At 52.5% G+C, this 22,367-nt stretch overlaps 2 protein-coding genes across 2 annotated transcripts; one reads left to right on the forward strand and one right to left on the reverse strand.

Annotated features, from left to right (window-relative positions):
• The first annotated feature begins 5 nt into the window (after window positions 1-5).
• LURAP1 (leucine rich adaptor protein 1) lies at window positions 6-4,500 on the forward strand. The gene is made up of 2 exons (XM_085231339.1): window positions 6-280; window positions 2,811-4,500. The coding sequence occupies exons 1-2, from the start codon at window positions 86-88 to the stop codon at window positions 3,450-3,452; spliced, it is 837 nt and encodes a 278-aa protein (XP_085087465.1). The 5' UTR covers window positions 6-85; the 3' UTR covers window positions 3,453-4,500.
• A 3,923-nt stretch (window positions 4,501-8,423) lies between these two features.
• Window positions 8,424-16,208, reverse strand: LOC104912462 (uncharacterized). Its single transcript, XM_085231340.1, has 3 exons — window positions 15,785-16,208; window positions 14,651-15,657; window positions 8,424-8,892 (listed from the first exon to the last, which is right to left on the reverse strand). Exons 2-3 carry the CDS (start codon window positions 15,126-15,128, stop codon window positions 8,717-8,719), a joined length of 654 nt encoding a protein of 217 aa, XP_085087466.1. The 5' UTR covers window positions 15,129-15,657; window positions 15,785-16,208; the 3' UTR covers window positions 8,424-8,716.
• Between the last annotated feature and the right edge of the window lie 6,159 nt (window positions 16,209-22,367).

The following is a 22,367-nucleotide window of genomic DNA, read 5'->3' on the forward strand; positions in this document are numbered from 1 at the left end:
GGGCGTGGCCGAAGCGCAGGGGGCGTGGCCGGGGTGACAGCGCCGCCGCCTCCGCCCCGCGCGGTGCCGCCGCCGCCCCACCCGCATGGAGGGCGGTGGGGATGCGCTGCCCGCGGACCTGCGGGAGCTGGCGGGCAAGGTGGGCCGCCGGCCGCCCGCCGGGCTGCTGCGGGGGCTCCGCGCCGAGCCCGCCCCCGCCCCGCCGTCCCCGCTGCCGGCTCCGGTTCGCGGCGCCCGTCCGCAGATCGCCGATCGCCTCCGTGCGCTCCGCTTGGAGCTGGTGAGTGCCGGGGCCCGGAGCGTGCCGGGGCTGGGGGCACGGGGCTGTCCCGGGGCTCGCCGTGCACTGAGGCAGCGGACCTCCGCTTTGCCGCTCGCCCCCGGGAGCCGCGGGATTCTCCGCTCCCACGCACGGGCACCGAACGCGGCGTTTCCATAGGGAAACGGCCCCACTGCAGCTGCGGGAGCGCTGCCGCGGGGCGGTGAGATGGGTGCCCGTCCTTGGCCGTTGGTTGTCCCCGTGTCGACTCCATCCCCGCTTCCCGGCCGCACTCCTGACCGCGGAAGGAAGGTGTGGAGCTCGGGCTGCTGGGAGGAGGAGGAGGGAGAGGAGGAGGAAGGCCGCCTGCCCCGCACCTTTGGGCCCTGACTTTAAATGACCGCCGAATGTTGGGGCTAAAATGCCATTAGGACCCGAAGTGTGGCACAGCACCGCACCCGGCTCCGCGCAGCCCCGTTCCCGCAGCGGCACTTCGCCCCGCGTGGGCGGCGCGGGGAGGGGACGGCGCGTTCCCACTCGCTTTCCCTGACCGAGGGAGGATATGGTGTCCCCGGGGCAAATTCCTCTCTGCGGGAAGAAGAAAGCATGAATGGGGCGGGGGAGTGGATTCTGCCCCCGTGCAGGGCAAAGAGCCTTTAGTTGCCCTTGGGGACTGAGCGAGGATGGAGGGCATGGGCAGAGGTGTTGTGAAGGTGGAAATCCCGATTACAGCTTTGTCCCTCGACACTTTGGCTCATTTTTTACCCTGTTACCCCAAAACTGCCAGTCTCCTAGGGAAAAAAGTGCCAATGGGTTTCTTGGGTGCTGAGCAGGGAGAGGAGACTGCAGCGCTGGGAGGATGGGATGGAACAGGGAAACTGAGGCATGATGCAGTGCCCTGAGAGCAGGGAGCCCTGGTGGGTCTCCGTGAGAAAGATCCTGGGAAGGATGCTTTGTGGGGAGGAGATGTGCAAATGACACTTTTCAGCAAAGGGAACCAAAAGCGGGGAATGTGTTCCCATTGGCACCCAAGCCCTAACATCTGATCCCAGAGCCTTGCTCCTTCCCTGCCCTCTGGCAGCACCACTCTGTGAGATGGGGAAAAATGGCACTGCTCCGGGCCTGGAGACAATGTCAGGAGGTCCCAGACTTCCTCCATGCCAGGGCCAATGTTTCATTGGAGCGTGTGGAGAAGCCTGCTGGAGCAGTTTGTGAAATAACTTGCCTAGAAAGGAAGTTTCTGCAGCTCAGAGCTGGCTGCTACCCCAATCTGGGCTGTCAGCAGCTCTCCCATCTCTTCTTTTTTTTTCAGTCCAGCCTGGTGGCTTTGAGGAGGGTCAAGGAGGCTTGTTTTCAGATCCCTGCAAGTGTCTGCCCATTTTCTCTGCACCCTCTGACTGGAGAGGCATCCCGTGCTGAGACCTTGACATAACTTTCCCAGGCTCCATCCTCCTCCCAGTGGCCTTGTCCTGGTGCCAGCTGTGAGATGCAGATGGGGCTCCCTGGAGACCTGTTGAGGGGATGCTGCGGTTTCCCATTGGGCTCGGCTAGAGTGATGCTCAGGGCTGCATCCTGTGAGCTCCCAAAGCATGAGTGCTGCATGCAGCTCGGGTTGTGTTTGGAGATATGGTGCACACAGCAGCCCACGAGCTGTCCCTTCATCTCCCCTCACCTGTACCTGTCCCACTGTGTATTTCTTTCTCTCTCTTCCCACTGCCCTTTTGTTCCCTTTCCTGGTGAAATATTTTCCTCCTGTGCAGGGGAAATCCAGTGGCTTTCAGCGGCGAGCATCATACAGACAGGAATGTCTTGGCACGCTGAGCTTTCCATTAGGAAAACAGATGTTTGTGCAGCAGCTGCGGTTCTGCAGAGAGCTTCTCTTGGCCTTGCAGGGCAGGAACTGGCTGAGCAGGGAGGGAGTGCTGATGGGGACCCCAGCCCCTGTCCAGGGTTGCTCCAGGATGGGCTCAAGCAAAGAGCAGGATGGGCAGGCACTTTGTGCCACCACTCTTTTTTCTCACCTTCTAGAAAGTCTGGGAGCTTTGAGAGTGACTGGGATCTTGGGCTCCAAAGACTTCCATGATGTGTCCACCAGGATCAGAGCCCTCATTTGTCTTATGGGGGAAAGTGAATGCATGGGAGGAGATCTGGAATCACTTGGGAAGTGCCCACACTACAGAGGTGGGACTGGTCCTTACCCTGGGGGTTGTCCTACTGCATCCCTGCTCGATGCCACCAGGGTCTAGGGGTATATCTGGGCTCAGATCTGGACCCAGTGCCTGCAACTATCCCCTTGTTCCTGTTCCTGTGGGGGTGGCCGTGGATGGGGATGGCTGTGTGAATGCTGAAAGTCCCTGATGGTGTTGTCTGCAAGTCTCAGATAGCACTCCTGGAAGGGGACACGCGGTTTCCAGTGGGAACCTGGAGTTGGAGGTGGGCAGCATGTCCCCAGGTCTTACCCTTCTTCATACAGCTGGCACTTGGGGTCCTTCAGGGATGGAGGGCACAGCACAGCCATCTCACTGAGCCACGCTCTCTGTCTCCCCACCAGGCATACCTACGCGCGGTGGACGTGAAGATCCTACAGCAGCTGGTGGCAGTCAACGAGGGCATCGAGGCAGTGAAATGGCTGCTGGAGGAGAAGAGCACACTGACCAGCCGCTGCAGCAGCCTGGCCAGCAGCCAGTACAGCCTGGCGGGCAGCCAGACGGCCTCGCGGCGGGGCAGCTGGGACAGCCTGCAGGATCCCCCCGACAAGCTGGACAGCATCTCCATCGGCAGCTATCTGGATACGTTGGCTGACGACATGGATGAGTATTCCCAAAATGCCACCGAGCTCCCCAGAGCGCTGGGAAAGGCTGAGCAGGACTGGGGCAGGCTGGACCCCGAGAGGGGTTTCACGAAGCAGGAGAAGGGCAGAGCAGAGCATGAGTGGCACCACACAGACCTCAGCCCGAATCGGAGTTGCCCAGACCTGCAGCGCTTTGCTAAGGAGCCCCAGGTGGCCAATGGCTACTCGGGCAAAGAGCCCAAATCGGGGCCTGGGGAAAGGCTGGAGAAGGGGAATGTGGGTGGGAAGGTTCGGAAAGCTGAGGCCAACTTGGAGAACTGCAAACTCAACAGCGAACTGCATCTGGAGTACGATGCCCACTGGCTCTGGCTGCAGTCCCAGGACGATGTGACGTTCTTGTAGCCCGTGGCTCTGTGCTCCCCGCACTGCCCGCTCTGCTTCATTGGACTCTGCTCAGGATTGTGGTGTGGTTGGGAATGGGAGCCACTCCTACACATCCCATTTGGTGGCACCAGCATGTGCAGTGTGAGCCATGGGGCAGGGCCATGGGCTGGGCATCCCAACTCAGCACTTCCGTTGTATTTTTCCAAGCAGTGCCCACCAAGGGTAAATGGAACTGGGAGGAGCTGGGGCTCGGTTGGTGGTCAGTGTTGAAAGCCCTTCCTGGAGGTGAAGGTGGTTGAGATGCCTCTGTGAAGCCACTCAGTGGGACATGGAGCTCTAAGTTCCCTGGGTTTGTTTGAGGACTGTCCCACCATGTGACCAAGCCTTGTATGGTGGAGTGGCCCAAGACATGTGGCTCCTCTGCTGGTGTGGATCTGCAGCCTGGAGATGTCCTGTGTGCCCTCTGAGCCTTGGCTTCCCACTGTGCCTTTGACTGCCTGCCCCCTCTGTACCCAGCACCCCCAGCTTGCAGAGCATGGCTTGCACTGAGCTGTACACTCACTTGGGCAGCATCTGTGCCCTTCTTGAGATGTTGCAGGAAGGACAGTGGCATTCCACAGCTTCAAGGAAGGGTTCTTCCACACACATGGAGAGCTGAATCCTGCCTCTGCCCTTGTTGGAGTGGTGGAATTTGGTCCATCATCCCTGGAGCTAGTGGGAAACCAATTCCTTCCTGGAGCAGCTGCAAGGTGAGATGGACGTGGCCAGGAGGGCGATTGGGTGCACCGTGGCTGCACATGCACTTCCCTGCATTAGTGGGCAAGAGCAGGACAGTGTCCAAATCATGGGAGGTAGCATCTGCTGAGGAGTTGGGAGCATCCCAAATCCGCCCCATCCCATCTGCCTGCCAGCAGCTCATGGCTCTATGCATGGCCACCATGACCCCAAGGCTTCGCTTCTAGCTCTGCATGAGAGTCCCCAGGGGGATAGGGTAAGTCCTCCAGTGCTGCTAAAATTGCTGTTGGCAACAATCGCTGTGGCTTAATAAATGGTAACTTTTCTCCAAGGCCACGCTGTCGGTGCTTTGTTGGGTCTGCAGAGGTTTAGGGGCAGAAGAGAGCTGGAGCTGCCACCTCTGAGAACAATAGCCTGTCTCATGTGAGCATGAGCCACTGATCCAGACTCTTTAGCAAGGTATGTTGTGATAGGATAAGAGGAAGTTTTCAACTAAAACAGAGGAGATTAAGACTGGATATAAGGAAAAAGTTTCTTACAATAGGACAGAGAAGCACTGGTACAGGTTGCTCAGAGAGGTGGTGGATGCCCTACCCCTGAAGGCATTCAAGCTCAGGCTGGATCAGGCTCTGAGCACCTGGTCGAGCTGTAAGTGTTCCTGTTCATTGCAGGGGAGTTGGACCAGATGACCTTTAAGAGACCTATCCAACTCAAATGATTCTATGATCCACGGACTTTGGCATCTGCTCAACCCTGAGCTCTCGAGGCAGACGCTGAAGACAGCAGGATGGGGAAGGGTTTCCCCATGTACTGCTAGGTTTAGGTAAAAAATAAAACAAAAAGGAGAAAACCCATAGAAGTAAAATGTCCAGCCCATTCTTCAGCCCAGCTTTTCTGTCCCTGTAGTTTGCCCAAAGAAGCTGTGGGTGTTCCATCCCTGGAGGTGCTCAAGGCCAGGCAGGATGAGGCCCCGGGCAGCCTGATCTGATAGAGGACAACCAGCCCACAGCAAGGGGCTGGGACCAGATGGGTTTTAAGGTCCCTTCCAACCCAACCATTCTATGGTTCTATGTCCCCAGAACAGGACATCCCCTCAAATCCAGACCTTGGAGCTGGATCTGGAGAAATGAGAGCTGTTGTGTCCCAGAGCTTTCCTGGGGAAATGCCCTGGGGGATGTCTGTCTGCTGGTGGATAGTTTAGGGTTAGCAGTGGGTGCAAAGCTGCTGCCCCTGCTGTGTCACAGAGCTGTTGGGTGCTGGGAATGGGCAGGAAAACAAGCAGATAAAGCAGCTGAGCAGTGCCAGAAAACGCCCACTGCTGTTACAACAACACTGCCTGCCAATTCTTCCTCTTAGATATACACAGAGATTAGGTCGTATTAATGAGGCAGTAAAACACTTTAATAACTGGCAAGGGGAGCTATTGGAAAGTCCCATGGGCTCTCCCCTCCCTGCATGCCCTGAAAGGGCCTGTCCCTGGAGGGCTGCAGCCATATAACAGCTCCTATCCAACCACCTTTTCCCAGGGAGGGGGAGAGCCCGCTGCCAGATCCTATGTTCACCTTCACAGTCCCCATGCTTGCTGCTACCGTTTTGCCCCTCTGAGGGTTACACACCAAATATGCCACCTTATTCTCCTCTGTGACGTATTGTCTAGGAAATGTCCCCCTGTGTTCCTGGGGACACCTCACTCTGTGGCATCGTAGGCGTGACACTGCTGCTCACCCCACTGGGGATCACCCTGTCGCTGTCTTCTGCCCACCAGCCCTGCTCAGGTCTCTCTTGAGGTGGGGAGGAGGAGAAATCAGAATCACTCTTCTGAAAAATTAATCTGCTTTTATCGTCTTAGCCCAGCCTGACCTCACAGAACCCCTCTGTTGTTTTTTCCATGGGGTGTTTGGAGGGAAAATTACAGTAAACACTTTGCAAAGAGGCCGTGGGAGATAAGGACTGGATTGTCAGCAGGGAAAAATTGGCACAGCGAGCTCTGCACAGCCACTGGCAGGATTTCCCATGCTGCCCTGGGAGCTGGAGAAAAGGGCATCATCATGAGCAGCACAAAGTCTCAGAAATAGCCAAAGGTTAAAACGCATTGGGTGCTGCTGACAGGCCCCAGCCCGGGGTCTTTTGGCTGGAGAGAAGAACTGAGTTGCTTATGAGAGAGATAGTGTGGTAGCTGGGGCTGGGGAAGGATTGATCTGTGCCATATCCAGGAAAATTGGGGTGTCAAGTCACCCACAGCCCATATCCCTGCCCTGCATGGCCACCTCTCATGGTGAGTCCGGACATGTCCCCAGGCATGGGCCCACTGATACACTTCTCCCAGTCACTCTTTAGCACCACTTGGAGCCTCTTGCTGCGCTGTTTCATGTCCTTCATCCCCAGGACCTGAGCCCAGCTGCCCTTGCAGTGCTGGCATGAGGCACGCAGTGAGGAGCCCACAGATGACCACAGCATAACTGCATTCCCACGTCCCGCAGTGGCAGTTTGGGACTGGTGGCTGATTTTGCCCAAATAAAATACCAAAGCTCAGGTCTTGGTGTTAAATCCAGATGTGAAGTGTGGAGCTCCACCAGCACCTAAAGCTCGTGGGAAAGGACACAGTTCCCCTGCCAAGAGTTTCCCTCTGATTACAGGAGGTATTAGGAAGGAAGAAACCCACCACCCTCAGCCAGCTCCTCATGTGTCCCCCTAGGTATTTTGCTCATCCTCTGCACATCTCTCTATTGGGAACCATGGGGGTTTGAGGCCATTCCGAGTTTGGGAACCTCCCACTTGTAAGGCTGTGCTTCAGGCAAGAAGAGCAGTGTGGATTACAGCTGCTATAAAAAGTGCTGGCACCTCTCACCCTGCACCCTAAGGCGCTTATGGGAGGAAAGCAGGACTTAGGGAGCTATGCTGAGGCCCTTCCCAGCCTCTAGGGAGGCTGGATTGAAAAAAGCACTGCTTTCTTGGGGAACTGTTTTCAGCCAAAAGCCTTGCACAGCTCCAGGCTGCTCTAGGTGCACCCCTTCAGCACCTGGAGGGGATCTGTGCTTCACCAAACCTGCATACATGGGGGCTCAGTGGATCAGCCATGGCATCATCGGGAGCTGCAGAGCTCTGCACATCCCTCCTGCCATCGGTTGTTGACGATGTGGCAGTTCGTGCTCCATGCTCTTGCAGTACCGCTTTGCAGTTGTGCCACTCTGCAGGACGAGCCCTTCCTTTTTCTCTCCTGCCACATTCTGGGGTCTCGGCCACGTCCCACCACCCTGCGACGTTCGCACGCGGAGGGGTCCCGGCTGCAAGAGGCCCGGGAAGAGCGGCCACAGGAGGGAGCCGTGTTCCTTCCAGGACAGCGGGTGACAGAGGGACACTGTCGCTGAGAGCCCTGGAGAACCCGATGCTCAGCCCCAGGTGCTGAGAAGGCAGGGCAATGAGGAGACCTGCAACTCCCAGGAAAGCTTCTGCCCCCCAGGAACTGAGATCTTCCCAAGTTTCCCCAGTTCCATCGCCGCAACCCTGCTCCAAGGCTCCAAAATTGCAGGCATCGCCCCTGGCCCCCCAAACAAAGCATTCCTCCAGCTCAGTGCAGTGGGCCAGAGCTGTGACAGTGCAGCCTCAGTGGTGGGATCAGCAGAAGTGCCCCCACCTCGCCAGGCAGGGACACACACACATATACACATATACACACATATACACAGGGAATTAATGGGGACTCACGTCATCCTCTGGCTCCGTACGCCCATACAGAACTGCTCCCCATCTCCCCTGGCATCCCCCATTACAGCACCACTTCCCTTGACAACCACAGCCCCATACTTTTGGGAGGCAGATGATGCTTCAACCCCTGCTGTGGCTAACTGGGGCTGGGTCAATTGACTCTGCTCAGGATCAGCCCCTCTGGCCTTTTTTGAATTTGGAAAATATGTAGAGAGCTGTGCTGTGCAGAGAAATCGTGGATTCTGGCTTCAAACATCACACGTGTGGCTGTGGTGACCCCAGCACACTCTCAGGGAGTCACCCAGGTTGGAGGTGACAAAGGGAACCCAAAGGGGATGAGCCAGGGATGCAGCTAAATGGGAACCCAAAGAGCTGCATTCACTGCTGGTGGGTCCCTGCCCCTCCTCCAGCATCATCTCTCTAACTGCATGGGTATGCTGGAAGAGGTTTGTAGGCACAAGTATTTGTTGTACATCTTGTCTCCCCATTTTGCCCTTCCCACTGCCCCATTCCCATGATGCAGGACAGCCGCACGCCAAAGGACCACCCTTCTCTCCACCTTGCCTCTGCTCGCTGTATTTCTCCATTTGCTTTTTTTGCTATTCACGGGGTAAACAAGGAAGCTGATGACCCGTAGGACAGACAATCCCGTGGCCCTGGTAATGTCCTTAGAGCCTGGAGGGCTCTGCCCTGCAGGCTCCTCTCATCCTGCAGCCCCTTTCCCTTTGCCCCCACCCCTGCATCGCCAGTTGCTCAGCAGCAGACAGTCCTCTGTCGGCGGTAGAGGCGAACAAGGAGACTTCCCCTGGTCCTTCCCCGCCGTGCCCATCCCATCACACTGCTCACGTCTGCTGTGGCAGGTGGCAGGTCTCGCTGATGGCGATGACCACATCCTGGGGCTGGCGGTCATGATGGCGCAGCACCTCGGGCATCTCGCTCATCTCATTGACACTGCTGGTGATGCAGTTGACGTCGCTTTTGTTGCTGTTGTCATCTGGGTTGGGGCCGAAGATCCAATCTGGGAGTGAAGGAGGAAAAAATACAGTTATCTCTGGATGTTCCCAGATCCAAAACCCAGGAGGAAAATTCTCCATTCCCATCCTCCATTGAATCTTGAGCTCTGAATATGAGGACCCAGGAGCATCCCTTGCCCTCTCTATCCCTGTCCCCATCCCTGTCCCATTCCCACCACTCCATCCCATCACCACAGTGCTGTGTTACAGCCTGTGCTTTTCCCTCTTCTTTTTCCCATTTCTCAGGCTGCTGCCTTTTGGAGGCCCTCCTGGCTCAGGCAAATGAAATCATGCTGCTAATCCTGAAAATTAAAATTAAGTGTCTCCGAAGCGAGGCGTGCATCTGGGCTCTCCAGCACAGGCAAGCAATGTGTTCTGTGCCACGGCTTTTTGCTGTCAGGAACGGAGGGGACGATTAAGTAACTGTGTGAAATCCCAATGCATCTGCTGCTGGAATAAAGAAAAATGGCCTGAGTTGGTGCCTGGGGATACATCCGCTGTGAGAATGCACTGCAGCCATGTGGAGCTTGGAACCCTCCTTGGGCTGTTCTGGGGAGTTGGGAATGAAAAGTGAGAAAAGCAATGAGAAAAAAATGAGATAGGGAAATCCAGGTGAGAGGAGAGTTGTTCCTGGGGCTGGAGGCAGTGGAAACCTCTTCAAGTAGCACAGGAACCCTCTCTAGGGTGGGTTTTGGTCTGCAGTGCCTGACCTGACCAAGTGGAGGTGAAAGAGGACCAACTGTGTCACTGCCATGCAGGGAAAAATGGAAAAGTCTCCTGGAAGATATCAATTTGATGCAGTTATCATAGAATCATAAAGTCATAGAATATCCCAAACTGGAAGGGACACATTAGGATCAAGAGTCCAATTTGCCTGTTGCAATGCAATTATTTAACTTTTCTCTCCAGGCTGAACCAGATGGCCGTGCCACCCCGAAGGGCATGGTGCCCATAGGCACCCAGGCTGGTGGTACTCCTCATGCAACGTCTTGGTGTGATGAGGAATCAGAAGGCAATAACGAGATCACCCCTACAAATACTATTAGAGCCCTCGGCTGGCTTTTTCCTTGACGTCAGCGCTAAAACTCCCATGGGAGATGGTCTGGTTGGGAAAAGGGGGAATAACCTGGAAGATGTGGAAATATGGGCGATGGGTCTTCATATATCAACCTAGGAGTTGGACTCAATGATCCTTATGGGTCCATTCCAACTTGGGATATTCTATGGTTCTTCGATTCCACATCCCAGGAGTGGTTGGATAAGAGTTGCAGAGGGCACAAAGCAATGGGAAGAGGAGATAACATCTCTGAGCAAGGGGAGGTGACTATTGGTGGCCAGGTGGAGAGCCCTTGGGGATATGTGCTTGGAGAAGGAAGAGGACGACATGGCAAGGCAGCAGTAAAGGAAGAAGTGCAGAAATTGATCTTTGGGGAGAGCACTGGAGGGCTCAGCAAAAGCCATTTCCTTGAGAAAATGTCACATCTAGGAGGATATTGCCTGGTTGTGAGGGGCGGCTGCTGGCTGCTTCTCGAGTGTGTGTGGACTGGATTGTGTGCGCTAATCCCAACTACTGTTTCCCTGGGAATTATTGCTGGAGCCTGCTGGATCTAATTACCTGGTAATCTGCAGGAAGATGTAATTAGGTTGTCATTAGAGGGTATTTACTGCGATGCCTTTATGATTTGACTGTGTTAGTAAGGAGTGAAGTAATTACGCAATTACACATTATTTGTGGCCATTTATGGCCTGTAATTGCAGCGTGGTGCTGTATGTGGATGAAGAGAGGCATGGAGGGCAGTGAGGCCCCACATGGAACCAGCAGAGGATTTCCTGCCAGCAGGTCCATAAAGATACAGCCATTAAGATGTTGATGCCCTTATCCCCTGCCATCGTGCATCCTTGGCAGTGGTTGTCTGCTCTGGGATGGGATGTGGGGATTGAATCACAGCAGGGGAGAAAATGGGGTCCCCCAGGATGTCCCTTAAGCAGGGACCAGGGAGGGGACGGAATGAATGTCTTTGGCCCCCCTGCAATGATAACTTTCTCTGATGAGGGAGAAATTTTGCAGGGGATGGAGACGAGGATGAGGAAGGGGATGGGGATGGGGATGCGGTGGGGATGGGGATGGGGATGGGGATGGGGATGGGATGGGATGGGATGGGATGGGATGGGATGGGATGGGATGGGATGGGATGGGATGGGATGGGATGGGATGGGGATGGGGATGAGGATGGGATAGGGATGGAATGGAATTGGGATGGGATGGGGATAGGGATGGATATGGATGAGGATAGGGATGGGTATAGGGTGCTGAACCTCACATCATACTGAAGCACGAGCTAGAAACCTCCAGTGCCAAATGCTGCAGGAATATTTGTAACCAGCTAATGGAGGTGAGAGCAGCCAGGAGAAGAGGAACAGTAGTTACCAGCTGAAAGCAGATAAAGCCCTTAGCATCATGATGGGTATTTCTCTTTCCATCTAGTAAATCTGACAGGCAGGCACATAAGCAACATAAAAAGGACACAACTGCTACCAAGAGGAGAATTAAATCTTGTTTTGGAGCAAAGAAGAGCCCAACTGCCAGGAAAACTGATCTGGTTGCAACCTCGATAGAGCAGGGATTTGTCTTCAGGAGTGAGAATTGCGGTCATGAGAGGGGAAGAGGGAGCAGTGAAGAGCTGGGATTTAAATGCAGCCCAGTGAGCGAGATGTTCACACTCCCTGCAGAGCTGGCAACAAGCAGCGGAAGGGGAAATGTGTTAGATGAACAGCCACCCTCGTGCTCGTGCTTTATTTGCTTCAAATGGAGCCAGGTGTGAAAAGGGCTGCTAAAAAAGCCCTTGTTCCAGCAGCAGGAGCAGAAGCACTTCGTGTGAAGCAGGTCCTGACCCACAGGTCTGCAGATATCTCCCAGATTTTTCCACTTCAAAGGGCTTCTCTGCATCAGCACAGCCAGCCCCAAAGGGAAACTGAGGCGGGGGGGAGGTCAGCAACTGAGATGGGGACACAGAGGGGAGCCTGACATGGTCTATTCTTTTCCAACAACCTTGATAGGCAAATGAATCATCTGCAAAGCAGATCCTGAAAAGGAGGCATGAGTCCTCTCTGATGGGGCTGACACCATTTGCAGTCTCTGCCTCCCGACACAGCCATGGGATGCAGCATCCAAAGGCCCTGCAGTTCTGCGTGGGAGCAATTAAAGCAGATCCCAGCTCCCTGCAGGATCACCCAGCAGCTATTTTCAGCAATACATTCATGCACAGTTTCTTTGTTCAAGGAGACGATGGCTCCTTGAAAGAAACCCAAAATGTGGTGGATGGAGATAAGGCTGAAAAATAATAATACAGCCAACGGGGTGAAAGGGCGAAGAGAAGAAAAACCCCACTGCAAGGACAGATCGGAGCTTTGAGCAGCCCCAGAGCCAGCACCCAGCTCTGTCCCACCAGAGCCTGCCCTGCATGGGACTGTTCCAAGGGAGGATATGGGGAAGGGCACTGTGGATCAGTGATGTGAGGAGACCTGGGCTGACCCGGGGACACTGTGAAGCATCAGCTCCCATGCAGACAACAGCTCCTTCCCACGTGGATCCTTTGCAGACAGCCCGGTGCATTCCCTGGGCATCACCCACACCACACATCCCCATGGCAACTGCTTTGTTTTCAGTCAAACTTTTCTTATATTTCATTCCTAACCCCTTTTTTTCCCCTCTTTCTTTTACTTTGTGCTTAAATAAGGGCAATTTGCAGTGAACTGGGGAGGGAGGAGGAAGGGCAGGCTGATTCCCTAGGATTGCAGTAATTAGGCACTTCCTACGTTGGTGACAGGCTGCTCATCTGCCAAGGCAGCACCTGCTGTCTCCAGCAGCGCTCCGAGTTAAGCTGCTTTCTGAACACTTCATTCCAATTTGTCTTAGCCGGCTCTGATCCTCACCCAGCATGCAGCCTTCCTCCCACCTTGAGGCGCTCACCTCCATCCTTACTTGGTGTGGATTCTTGGAAGAACCCCCAGCTGCTGGGGCTGTTGTTGCCCTTGCAGGGGTCTTGCCCCGTGCTTATCCTCCGTGGGCACTCTGTTGGCCAGGATTATGGGAAGAGCATCACTTCCCCCTTGGGGCTGCCTGCCCACCAGGCCCAAGCTCTCACTGAGTTCTTAAAAAGCAGCTGCAAAGGGCTCAACTGCCCATTCGGATTCAGCATGGGAAAGGAGCAGTGAGCCCCTTGGCCAACCCAAACCTCAGCGCCCGCTGTGCGCAGTCCCTGTGAGCTGTGCCCTACAGGCAGGTATTGGGGAGTCAAAATCCTCTCCGCCGTCGCTGAGGGAATGTTTAAAGCAGTGATTAACTATTCATACTTTAATCTCTCTGAAACAGGCTCCAGCCCTTTGGCATCTTATTTCCATCTGTCTCTGTATCCTTCTAAATATGATTAGCACAGAAACGCTGATAGCGGAGGTTTGAGCCGCTGCTGAGCTTATAAATCCGGTCATTGTGTTTGAGCAGCTAATAGAGCAGCTTCTTATTTACTGCCCCAGTCCTTCTGCCCTGTCCCTGGAGTCATTTGGAGCACACTCATTGGAATGCAGCCCTCTCTGTACAGGTTGGAGTTGAGCTCGGAAGGAGGGGATCATCCAACCTGAGAAGGGCTGATCCTGGAGAGACGCAACGTGTGTCTCTGTGCCCACCCAGCTCTGGGATGGCCCTGGAGCATCCAAAGGAAATCCCTCTGCAAAGGGCTTTGCGGAGGACAGAGTTCAACAGAGTTCAACTTGTGGGGCCAGCACATAGGGTGCTGGGCTGACCCAGACCTGGGGCAGCAGTGTGTGTATTTATAGGTGCTGCCCCTGCTGCCCACTTCTGCTGGGAAGGCAGTGCAATGTAAGATGAGCACCAGAGTGAAAAAACATTACAACCTCAGCAAGCTGATGATTAAGTGTTAGATTTAACACTTGAAGGCTGTTTCTGTTCCCCCAGCTGGGATGAGGGCAGCCCTCAGCAGCAAAACCCAAGAGTATTGGTGAGGGCTCACCACAACCAGCCAAGTGCAGCTGCCTTCCCACAGTGGCAGCAGCCAGCAGTGTCCAACTCATGTGGCTAATGCCAAGGGACCTCATGTATCAGCAACAGGAGGATGTGAAGCAGCTGGGAGGTCACGTCTCACAGCAATATTCACTCTCTGTACTGTCATCTCACAGAGTTGTCGCAGCAGCCTCAGAGGTCGTGATTGCTGTGCTGGGTGCCATGTAGGGCAGCAAGGTGGCTGAGCTGTATTTCCTAGGAGGTTTGCTTGTGTCTAATAACTGGGGAGTTGGACTAGATGACCTTTGAGGGTCCTTTCCAACTCCAATGATTCAATGATTCTATGACAATAAGGAGCTAAGCTGATAATGCAGGTTCTCTTGTTGGGTTGCTACCCTGTGTTCAGGTGTCTGTTGCCATGAAACTTTTTGTTTCAGAGACCTTTAATCAAAGCTCAGATGAAGCTGGCAAATGGGTTTTAAAAGCATTTGGCAGCACAGACGTATGCACACACACACATTTATATACATGCACACGCACTCACAAGCCTCACTTCTTTAGGAAGAGACTAAGCCCAAGGATTTCCTCTGGAAAGCTGATCAATCTACAGCTCAGTACAGAGAACGCAGTGCATGGGTCACATTCACACACAAAAACATGAAGGGGTCAGGGCTTGGTCTAACATCCATCCACACCCAAGAAAATGGTTTGCATGATCTTTTTGAGCACACGATGCCCACACTCACCTATAAAGTCATGAATGAGGTCCTTGATGAGGTGCCCAACAATGGCGTATGCCACTGCCACCACCACCAGGGCTGCCATGAGGAGGTAGAGGACAGCCTTGGGCAGAGGGATGGCGTCGCGAGGAGGGGGTTTGTACTCCTTGTACAGCTGGTCATTGTCGGAGTAAGAGTACTGAAACAAGTGGTCTAGGCCGGCCGTGAAGTTGCTGGAGTTCATGGGCTGGCTGTTGGCCAGGTAGCTGTCCTGCTCGGGGTCCTGCAGGACGCTCACTACTGAGCTGGTAGTGGCCTCCACTTGCTGCACCAAGTTCAGGGTCTTGTTCACGCTGGGGAGGATCTGAGAGAGGAAAGTGCTCCAATCTTTGATGGCACTGATGTTGCAAATGAGCATAGTTGCAATGAGGGCAGAGATCTCCAAGCCCAAGAGATGGAAAAGGGAGAGAAATAGGCAAAAATTGCTGTGCTTACACCAAACCATATACTTCAGGCAGAGAAAGTCTCACTGGGGTGGGTTTCTCAGTATCAAATTCTTACATGATCCAGTTGGGATGCATCTGTGGTACTGCTGTCCTCACTGCTGGACATGCATGCAGCAAACCCCTATGGGCATGGAGTCCCTTGGGAAAAAGTAGATGCTGGGATGAATTGGAGCAACATCATTTCCATTCCTCTGCCTCTCCCTAATGCCACTTGCTGATGGAAAGCAGAGAGCCACGATCCTTTCGGTATTTGCAGTCATCTGGAAAAGAAAGATGAATTGCCCTTCCCCAGCTCCTTACACAGGTGTCCGTCCTTGGTGAGAGAGGAACCCCCCAGTGTCTCTCCAGCACCGGGTGCTGCAGCGCTGGGTGTGCGATGATGCGCTGTGGTCGTCCCCAAAGTGTTTACGGAGGAGAAATGAATCTTTCCCAGCGCCAAAGTTCAGCTGCTCCTGGTTTGCTCCGGAGGTGCTCAGCTCCCGGCCCCAGCAGCAGCAGCAATTTCTGCCCGCATCTCCCAATCGATGCCTTTAAAAACAAAATCCCGGAAAAAAAAAAAAAAAAGGAAAAAAGAAAAAAAAAAAGGAAAAAAAAAATTAAAAACAAGAACCCAGAGCCCTGTGCTGTCCGGAAGGCACCAATCGTCGGCTTTTACCTTGAGGACTTCTGCGAGGGAGCGGCTGTGCGATGCCCCGCCTGGCTTAATGCCGTGCTCCCTGCGGAGCTCCCTGCGAGCTCTGCGTGGGTGCCCCCGTCCCGCGCGGCCCCGTGCTTCGGCGGAGTTAATCCCTAACGCTGCGCTCGGCTCGGGCTCCCGGCTGGAGGAGAAGACGCGGCGACGAGCAGCCCGAGGGCGCGCGTGGGCGCGGATGCACGCGTGGGCGCGGAGCCGGCGGCAGCTGGGGGTGCCCCGGTGTCCCCCGGGCCGGGGCCGAGCCCCGCCGCCGCCCGCCCGCAGCCGGGGCTGAGCGATGCCGGGCTCCGGGCACTGCGCTGCCGGCGGGCGGGATCACATGGCGGGCGCTACCGGGAGGAGGGCAGCCGATCCCATCCCCATCCCCATCCCCATCCCCATCCCCAACCCCAACCCCATCCCCGGCTGCAGTGCTCCCTGCGGAGCCCCAGCTCAGCCAAGTTTTGGATGCCCGGCTTGCAGGAATTGAGCTCTCCCCACACTGTGAAAGCCGGTAAGAGCCACCTTGATGCTGGTTTTAAACTGGTTCAGAGTGCATCACCTTTATCCACTTTGGCAATGGGATTTTGCTGGGGTGCTGGCTCCTTTGGGATTTATTTAAAGGAGGAAGAAGGAACCTTAAAGAGGGGGAAGTTGTCTTGCTATATTTGGAGGGGAAAATAAATCACAGCTCCATTTCTCACATCTACTTTTCTCTGTGTGTGTGCAGTTTCCCCATGTAAGAAATAGATCTTTTGAGGGCAAAGAAATCACCGTGTTAGGCTGAATGCAGACTAACAGATCTTCTGAGGAATTATAGCAAAAGACTCACATTTTTTTCTTGTGCCAGCAGCCAGCAGCAGCCCTGCCAGCTGCCTTTAGGATGGGAGGAAAGTAAATAAATTGAAACATCTCACCCTTACAATGGAATCCCCAGGGCTCAGGTAGGTGATGGACAGACTGTCCAGCACCAGTAGCAAAGGAAATGTGGAGGAAAATGGTTTTCTGCCCCATCCTTGCAGCATACATAGAGCACACCGCAGCGACTTGTATGTCCAAGAGGAAAAATGTGGCAAGATTTATTTATTTTTAACAGAACTCTTCAATGCTAGGCAAGTTTTGAGCTCTTGCAGCGGCACTGTGGTGCAGCCTGGCTTTTCCCCATTTGGACACACAATATTCAGTGGGGTCCCCAGGGGGAGAGAGTGACCCCAGGGTATTCCCATTGGTCCTGAGGGACTGCAGCTGCTCTGAAGCTGTGTGTTCACCAGTTGCCATGGCACCACCAGCGTCAACCCAAGGGAAGGGGAGAGCATCCTGCTGGGCTGAGCCATCCCTGTGCTGCCTGCTGCCTGGGGCTCTGGGTGTCACTGTCCCATGCCCAGGAGGGGATGGAGCAGAGTGATCTGGGGCAAATTATTTGCATGAGGGTGTGTGCATAGAGAGGGCAGAGAGAGCAGAGGGATTCTTAATATCCTACACCTGTAAAGCTGGGTTGGAGGCCCAGATGGTTGAGGCAGAGGCTCTGTCCTGTGCCATATGGGGCAAAACAACCATGATACAGCGAGCCATCAGCTGTTGGATGTCCAACCCTGGAGACAGGTGGTGACAGCTGCAGTGGGACGGGGAGCAGCCCCTGAGGCTTCCCAGATATCATGGAACAGTTCTCCAAGGTCTGCTGCAGGCACTGAAGTCATTATCGGGCTCAAAGTAAAACCCAAGCCCTCTTCCTCTTCTATTTCCTTGCAGTGGAAGTGAAGTTGGCCTCTTTCATTTACACTAAGGCCCATACTGGCTCAAATTGATAGAATAGATGCTTAACTGTTCACTTTACACCCTCTGCCACTCTCGTCTGAAGGAGAGGCTTTATTTCATGATTATCATTTCCATCCCATTACAGAGGGAGAGAGCAGGGAGAAATATAAAAGTGGAGGCTTTAATAACCTGATATTTCAAACTCTCTGTTATTAAAAAAAATGTTTGCATTCACGGTGACGGTGGGAAGATTAAAAGGATTGCTGTGGATTCCACTTAGGGAACATTACTAATGATATCAATAAATCACCCTAAATAAAAATCACAATCTCCACAATTCCACCCAAATGCCATTTGGCAGAGGGGTTGATTATGGGAGCAAAATGAATTTCAGAATTAGCTGCTTGTCCTAATGCAATTGGAGAAATTAAATTTAGGGATACACACATACACAATGACACACACATCTCATGTAGAAGAGCGGTGTTTTGGCCCCTGGGAACAGGAACAAATAACATGTAAAAGGGTCAAGAAAGATGTTATGCCTTGTGATGAATGTTCAGTGTTTATTTCAGCTATTTCCATGGCACTTTTACTTTATGGCTTATTCTCACTGCAACCACAGTCATAGAATGATGTTTTATTTCCATATGGGCAGAATCACACTGACACATCTATGATGCTGTTGTGTCTTTCTTGAGCTGGCTGCCAACAGAGAGAATCATGGAACTATTAAGGTTGGAAAAGACCACTGAGATCATCCTCTTCGACCATCAACTCATCACCACCATGCCCACTACCCATGGCCCAAAAAGTACCCAGCCCTCATCCCCACCAAAGCTGCCACCTGCTTGAAACAAACAAACAAACACGGAGCAGTAGCAGATTTTACAAGATGAATCAGAACAAGCTATCTTTATCTCTATACAAAAATACCTTTTAATTTTTTTTTAATGCTGTGGTATTCATGCTGCCAAAGCTGAAGTCATCCAGATTTGAATAATAAATGCCAAAATGAACATACCATTGCAGTGCCTGGGAAGGAGCTTCCCTATCTGCTGTCTCTGGTAAATAAAGTGAGGTTTTAACTGCATGTGGCAATGTATCACGGCCAGCTCTGCTTATTCTACAGCACTTCCCCAGCTTAGAACATGCCACTGGACTTGGAGACTGAGGATATTCACAGAAATACCTGATGTGAAAAGGATCGCGAAGGAAAGAGAAACATTTCCCAAGTAACAGACCTGGGGTGATGGTGGAGATGAGGTGGGAGGAGTGAGATATGTGTGCTTTTTGCAGCCTCAAAAAGTGCTGCTTGGCCACAGCACAGATAAAAATAGCTGGAAAATATTTGTAGGACCTATTTATGGGCAAATCTGATACCCAGAGGCAGCAGAACAGACAGGCTCCATCACAGAAGGTGAAAGAGCAATGGATTTTCCATGTCCTCTCTCACTCTGCTCACAGCTTCATCATCCCTTGCAAAGTCTTTGCTCCCGTGTTCTCCTCCCAGAGCAGGACCTGCTTCTGTGCTGGGACCTTCAGACCCACGTTCTAAGCGTGGAGAAAGATCTCAGTGGGGTGAACTGCAGCCAGGATGCCAGGCAGGTTACAAACACCCTCCATGACTTCTGATCAATCTGCTGCTGCATCTGAGAGGTGATGCAGTGCTCTCTTCTGCATTGCAGATGGTGCCCTTTCCCCATCGTCTTCCGTAACCCTGACCTGCTGCTTCCCAGTGCAGTACCCTGTAGATGCTGGGTATGCTCACATTACAGGAGCTGATGGTGGAGGGAGGGGGCTGTAGATTTACCTGTGTTCGTCTTCTAGTGGGCACCACAGGACATAAAATCATAGAATGTCTTGAGTTGAAAGGGACACATAAGGATCATTGAGTCCAACTTGTGCTCCAAAGCAATGAGTGCAAATAGTGGGTTATGATGAGATCTTCCACTGGCTATAGGAATGTGGTCCTGGGACCCAGGGAAAATGTGAACACAGCCTTCTGGAAGAAAGGTTGGGATGATGGCAGTGCCCCATTTCCTCATTCAGGCCACGCAAGATGAGATGCAGCAGCCCCAGACTGAGTGACAGCAGCATGACGGAGCTCCAGACTGGACTGAGCTCTGCAGTCTCAGCAGGGACATTGCCTGGAGCACCCCGTGGTGCTCCACCTCTAGCAGCAATGTTTCCTTTGTCAGCAGCAGGCAGCTGTGATTGGCAGTGGCAGCAAAACACCTGATGACTTTGAGATAGAACAAACTCAGGAGCAGACCCAGCAGAAGACAAAAATGTGTATTTAACAAGTACTGAAATAGCTTTCAGTTCGTCTGCAACCGGAGGTGGGATTGCACCCCTTCTGCCTTATTTTGTAACTACATGTTGTATTTTCCAGTCTGCCTGATACCACCAAATGAATGTTCCCTTACAAGAGCTGAAACCCCAGAAGAGAGCTAAATTAAGAGTAAAACTGAAATTCATCATGAACAGGGCACTATTTTGTTTAGTAGGCTGTTAACCATACATAGAAGAGACATAGAATCATAGAATATCCCAAGTTGGAAGGGACCCATAAGGATAATTGAGTCCAAATCCTGGCAATTCCTGACATAGCCCTTGGGCTCCAGCATGTTATTGCTGGGAGGGCATTCATTGTCCTCCAATGTTTTTAATAGCTCACCAAGGGACCTTGGCCATCAGACACCATACATAGATCTATATGGGCCTATAGGTCTGTATCTCCCATCCTACACAACACCTGCTTTTTCTGTTGCTTGTATAGGGTGCAGACAGCAATCACCTCCCCACGCCAGCAAAGACTGCTCTCCTGCCCCAGGCCATGCTGCAGTCTGACTTTGTGGCCTCAGATTTGTTTTGCTGTCGCGTTCTGCCTGCATCAGCCTCTAGGCAGGGAGCAGCACATGGGCCTCCATCCACAGCTGCTTCTGATTTATCACTCTGTCAAAAGCCCCAGGGCTCCCTGTCACCCTATGGGTTAACAGTTGCCACCTAGGGAAGACCTTGCAATTTTAGGCTTGCTTAAACAAGTGTCCAACAAGCGCCCGAAATGTAAGTGGCTTTGATCGTTCTTTTGTATGGCTCATTCCAAGGTCAAAGCGAAGAACAATACGGGTGAGCCATTGTAAAACACAGAAAGCCTTCTGCAAACATCCACACGGGGTTCTGCAGCATAAAAGCACTTTTATTTTCCCATTAATAGATAGAAGCCAGAACACCATCCCCCTGCTACAGATGGGGAAACTGAGGCATGTGGCAATTGAGCTTATACAGCTCCCAAGCTTATACAAAACAGGGACTGGTTCCTCCTTGGCTTCATTGGGCTTTAATTTGGTCTCATAAATCCAGGTGAACTGCTCAAATCATCCGTTTTCTAAGCAAAACCTTCTCTACCAAAAGAGAGAAGCAGTACTAGAGGGAAGGAAGTGTGGATGCCAAGGGAGGGGGAGGGGGGAAATAGAGAGATCTCATATCTGAGACCCCAGCATTAATTCGTATGTTGATGAATGCCATAAATTAGACTGCAATCAGCCTGCATTCTCCAGGGACCTATTCCCTGTAACGAGGCAGAGCCGAGGCTGTTAGAAATCCAGAGGAATTCTGGAGACTCCGAGCATGGTTCCTTCCTTCCCCACCCTCAATAAATAAATAACGTTTGAAAAGAGGAAGGCATTAGTTGTGAATGGATTTTAATTGAAGCAATGGCAAATTCATTTCATAATCTTTAATTATTAGGGGTACTTGCTGGAAATGTAATTTACAAGAAATGTGCTCTTTCAGTTCCAAGACTCTGGAAGGTCCAGGAAATGGGATTTAGAAGCATGCTCTTTCACTGCAGGACACTTCCTCTCTTTGGGAAGAAAACAAGTCATGAGGGATCCTGAGAAATTCTGGGAGCAGATTGAGCCGTTGGACTGGAGACATGCAGAGGTTCCCTCCAGCCAACGTGCCTGTGAGGTTCTGGAACTAATTGGGACTGGAGACCTAAGCTATGAGTGGAGATAAAGGGCAGCTTTGGGTGCAGAGAGCCAGAATCAAGTCATAGCTCTTATTTCTCTGCTCGGCTTCTTTGTTCATGCTCCACTTCTTGCCTGCTTAGCCTGGGATGAAAGCAAGCTCCTTTCATCTCAATTCCTAGCAGGTCTAGGGTTATTCCAGCAAAGGGAATGTGAGTTGGTTCTGCTCCTGAAGGCTATTGACACACTGCTAAAAAAATCCAGTTGGTAGGAGAGGAGAAAGAGAAAGGAGATTTTGTTTTTTCATAATGAAAACTTTGTGGAATGTCACTGAGAGAGCAAATTGTTGCTGTTAGCTGGAAAAAAAAAAAAAAGAATCCCATATTGAGATTTGAAGATGGTGATGAGAAAACAAGACTCTTCCTTGTAATATGAGGGCATTTTGCAAGAAAGCTAAAGGGGAGAGTGTTCATTATGCCCTTAAATCAAATATAATCTTCAAACTTGCTACTGAGCATGTATGACACATCTCCCACGCCTCAGTTTCTCCCTGGTATCAGAATCACAGAATCTCAGAATTACAGAATAATTTAGAATCATAGAATCATAGAATCATAGAATCATAGAATGGCTTGGGTTGGAAGGAACCTCAAGGATCACCTAGTTCCAACTCCTAAGATCACCAAGTCCAACCATCAAATACCAAATCTGTCATTCAACCACATCCCCAAGCACCGCATCCAAGTTGTATGTGGTTGGAAAAGGGGTAGACCTCAGTACTCCGTGCTGGCCTCTGGCCATCTGAGTGCAGGCACAGGGAGGTGCCTAACGCTGGC

This window comes from Meleagris gallopavo, chromosome 10 (assembly GCF_905368555.1).
Source record: "Meleagris gallopavo chromosome 10, MGAL_WU_HG_1.1, whole genome shotgun sequence".
NCBI lineage: Eukaryota > Metazoa > Chordata > Aves > Galliformes > Phasianidae > Meleagris > Meleagris gallopavo.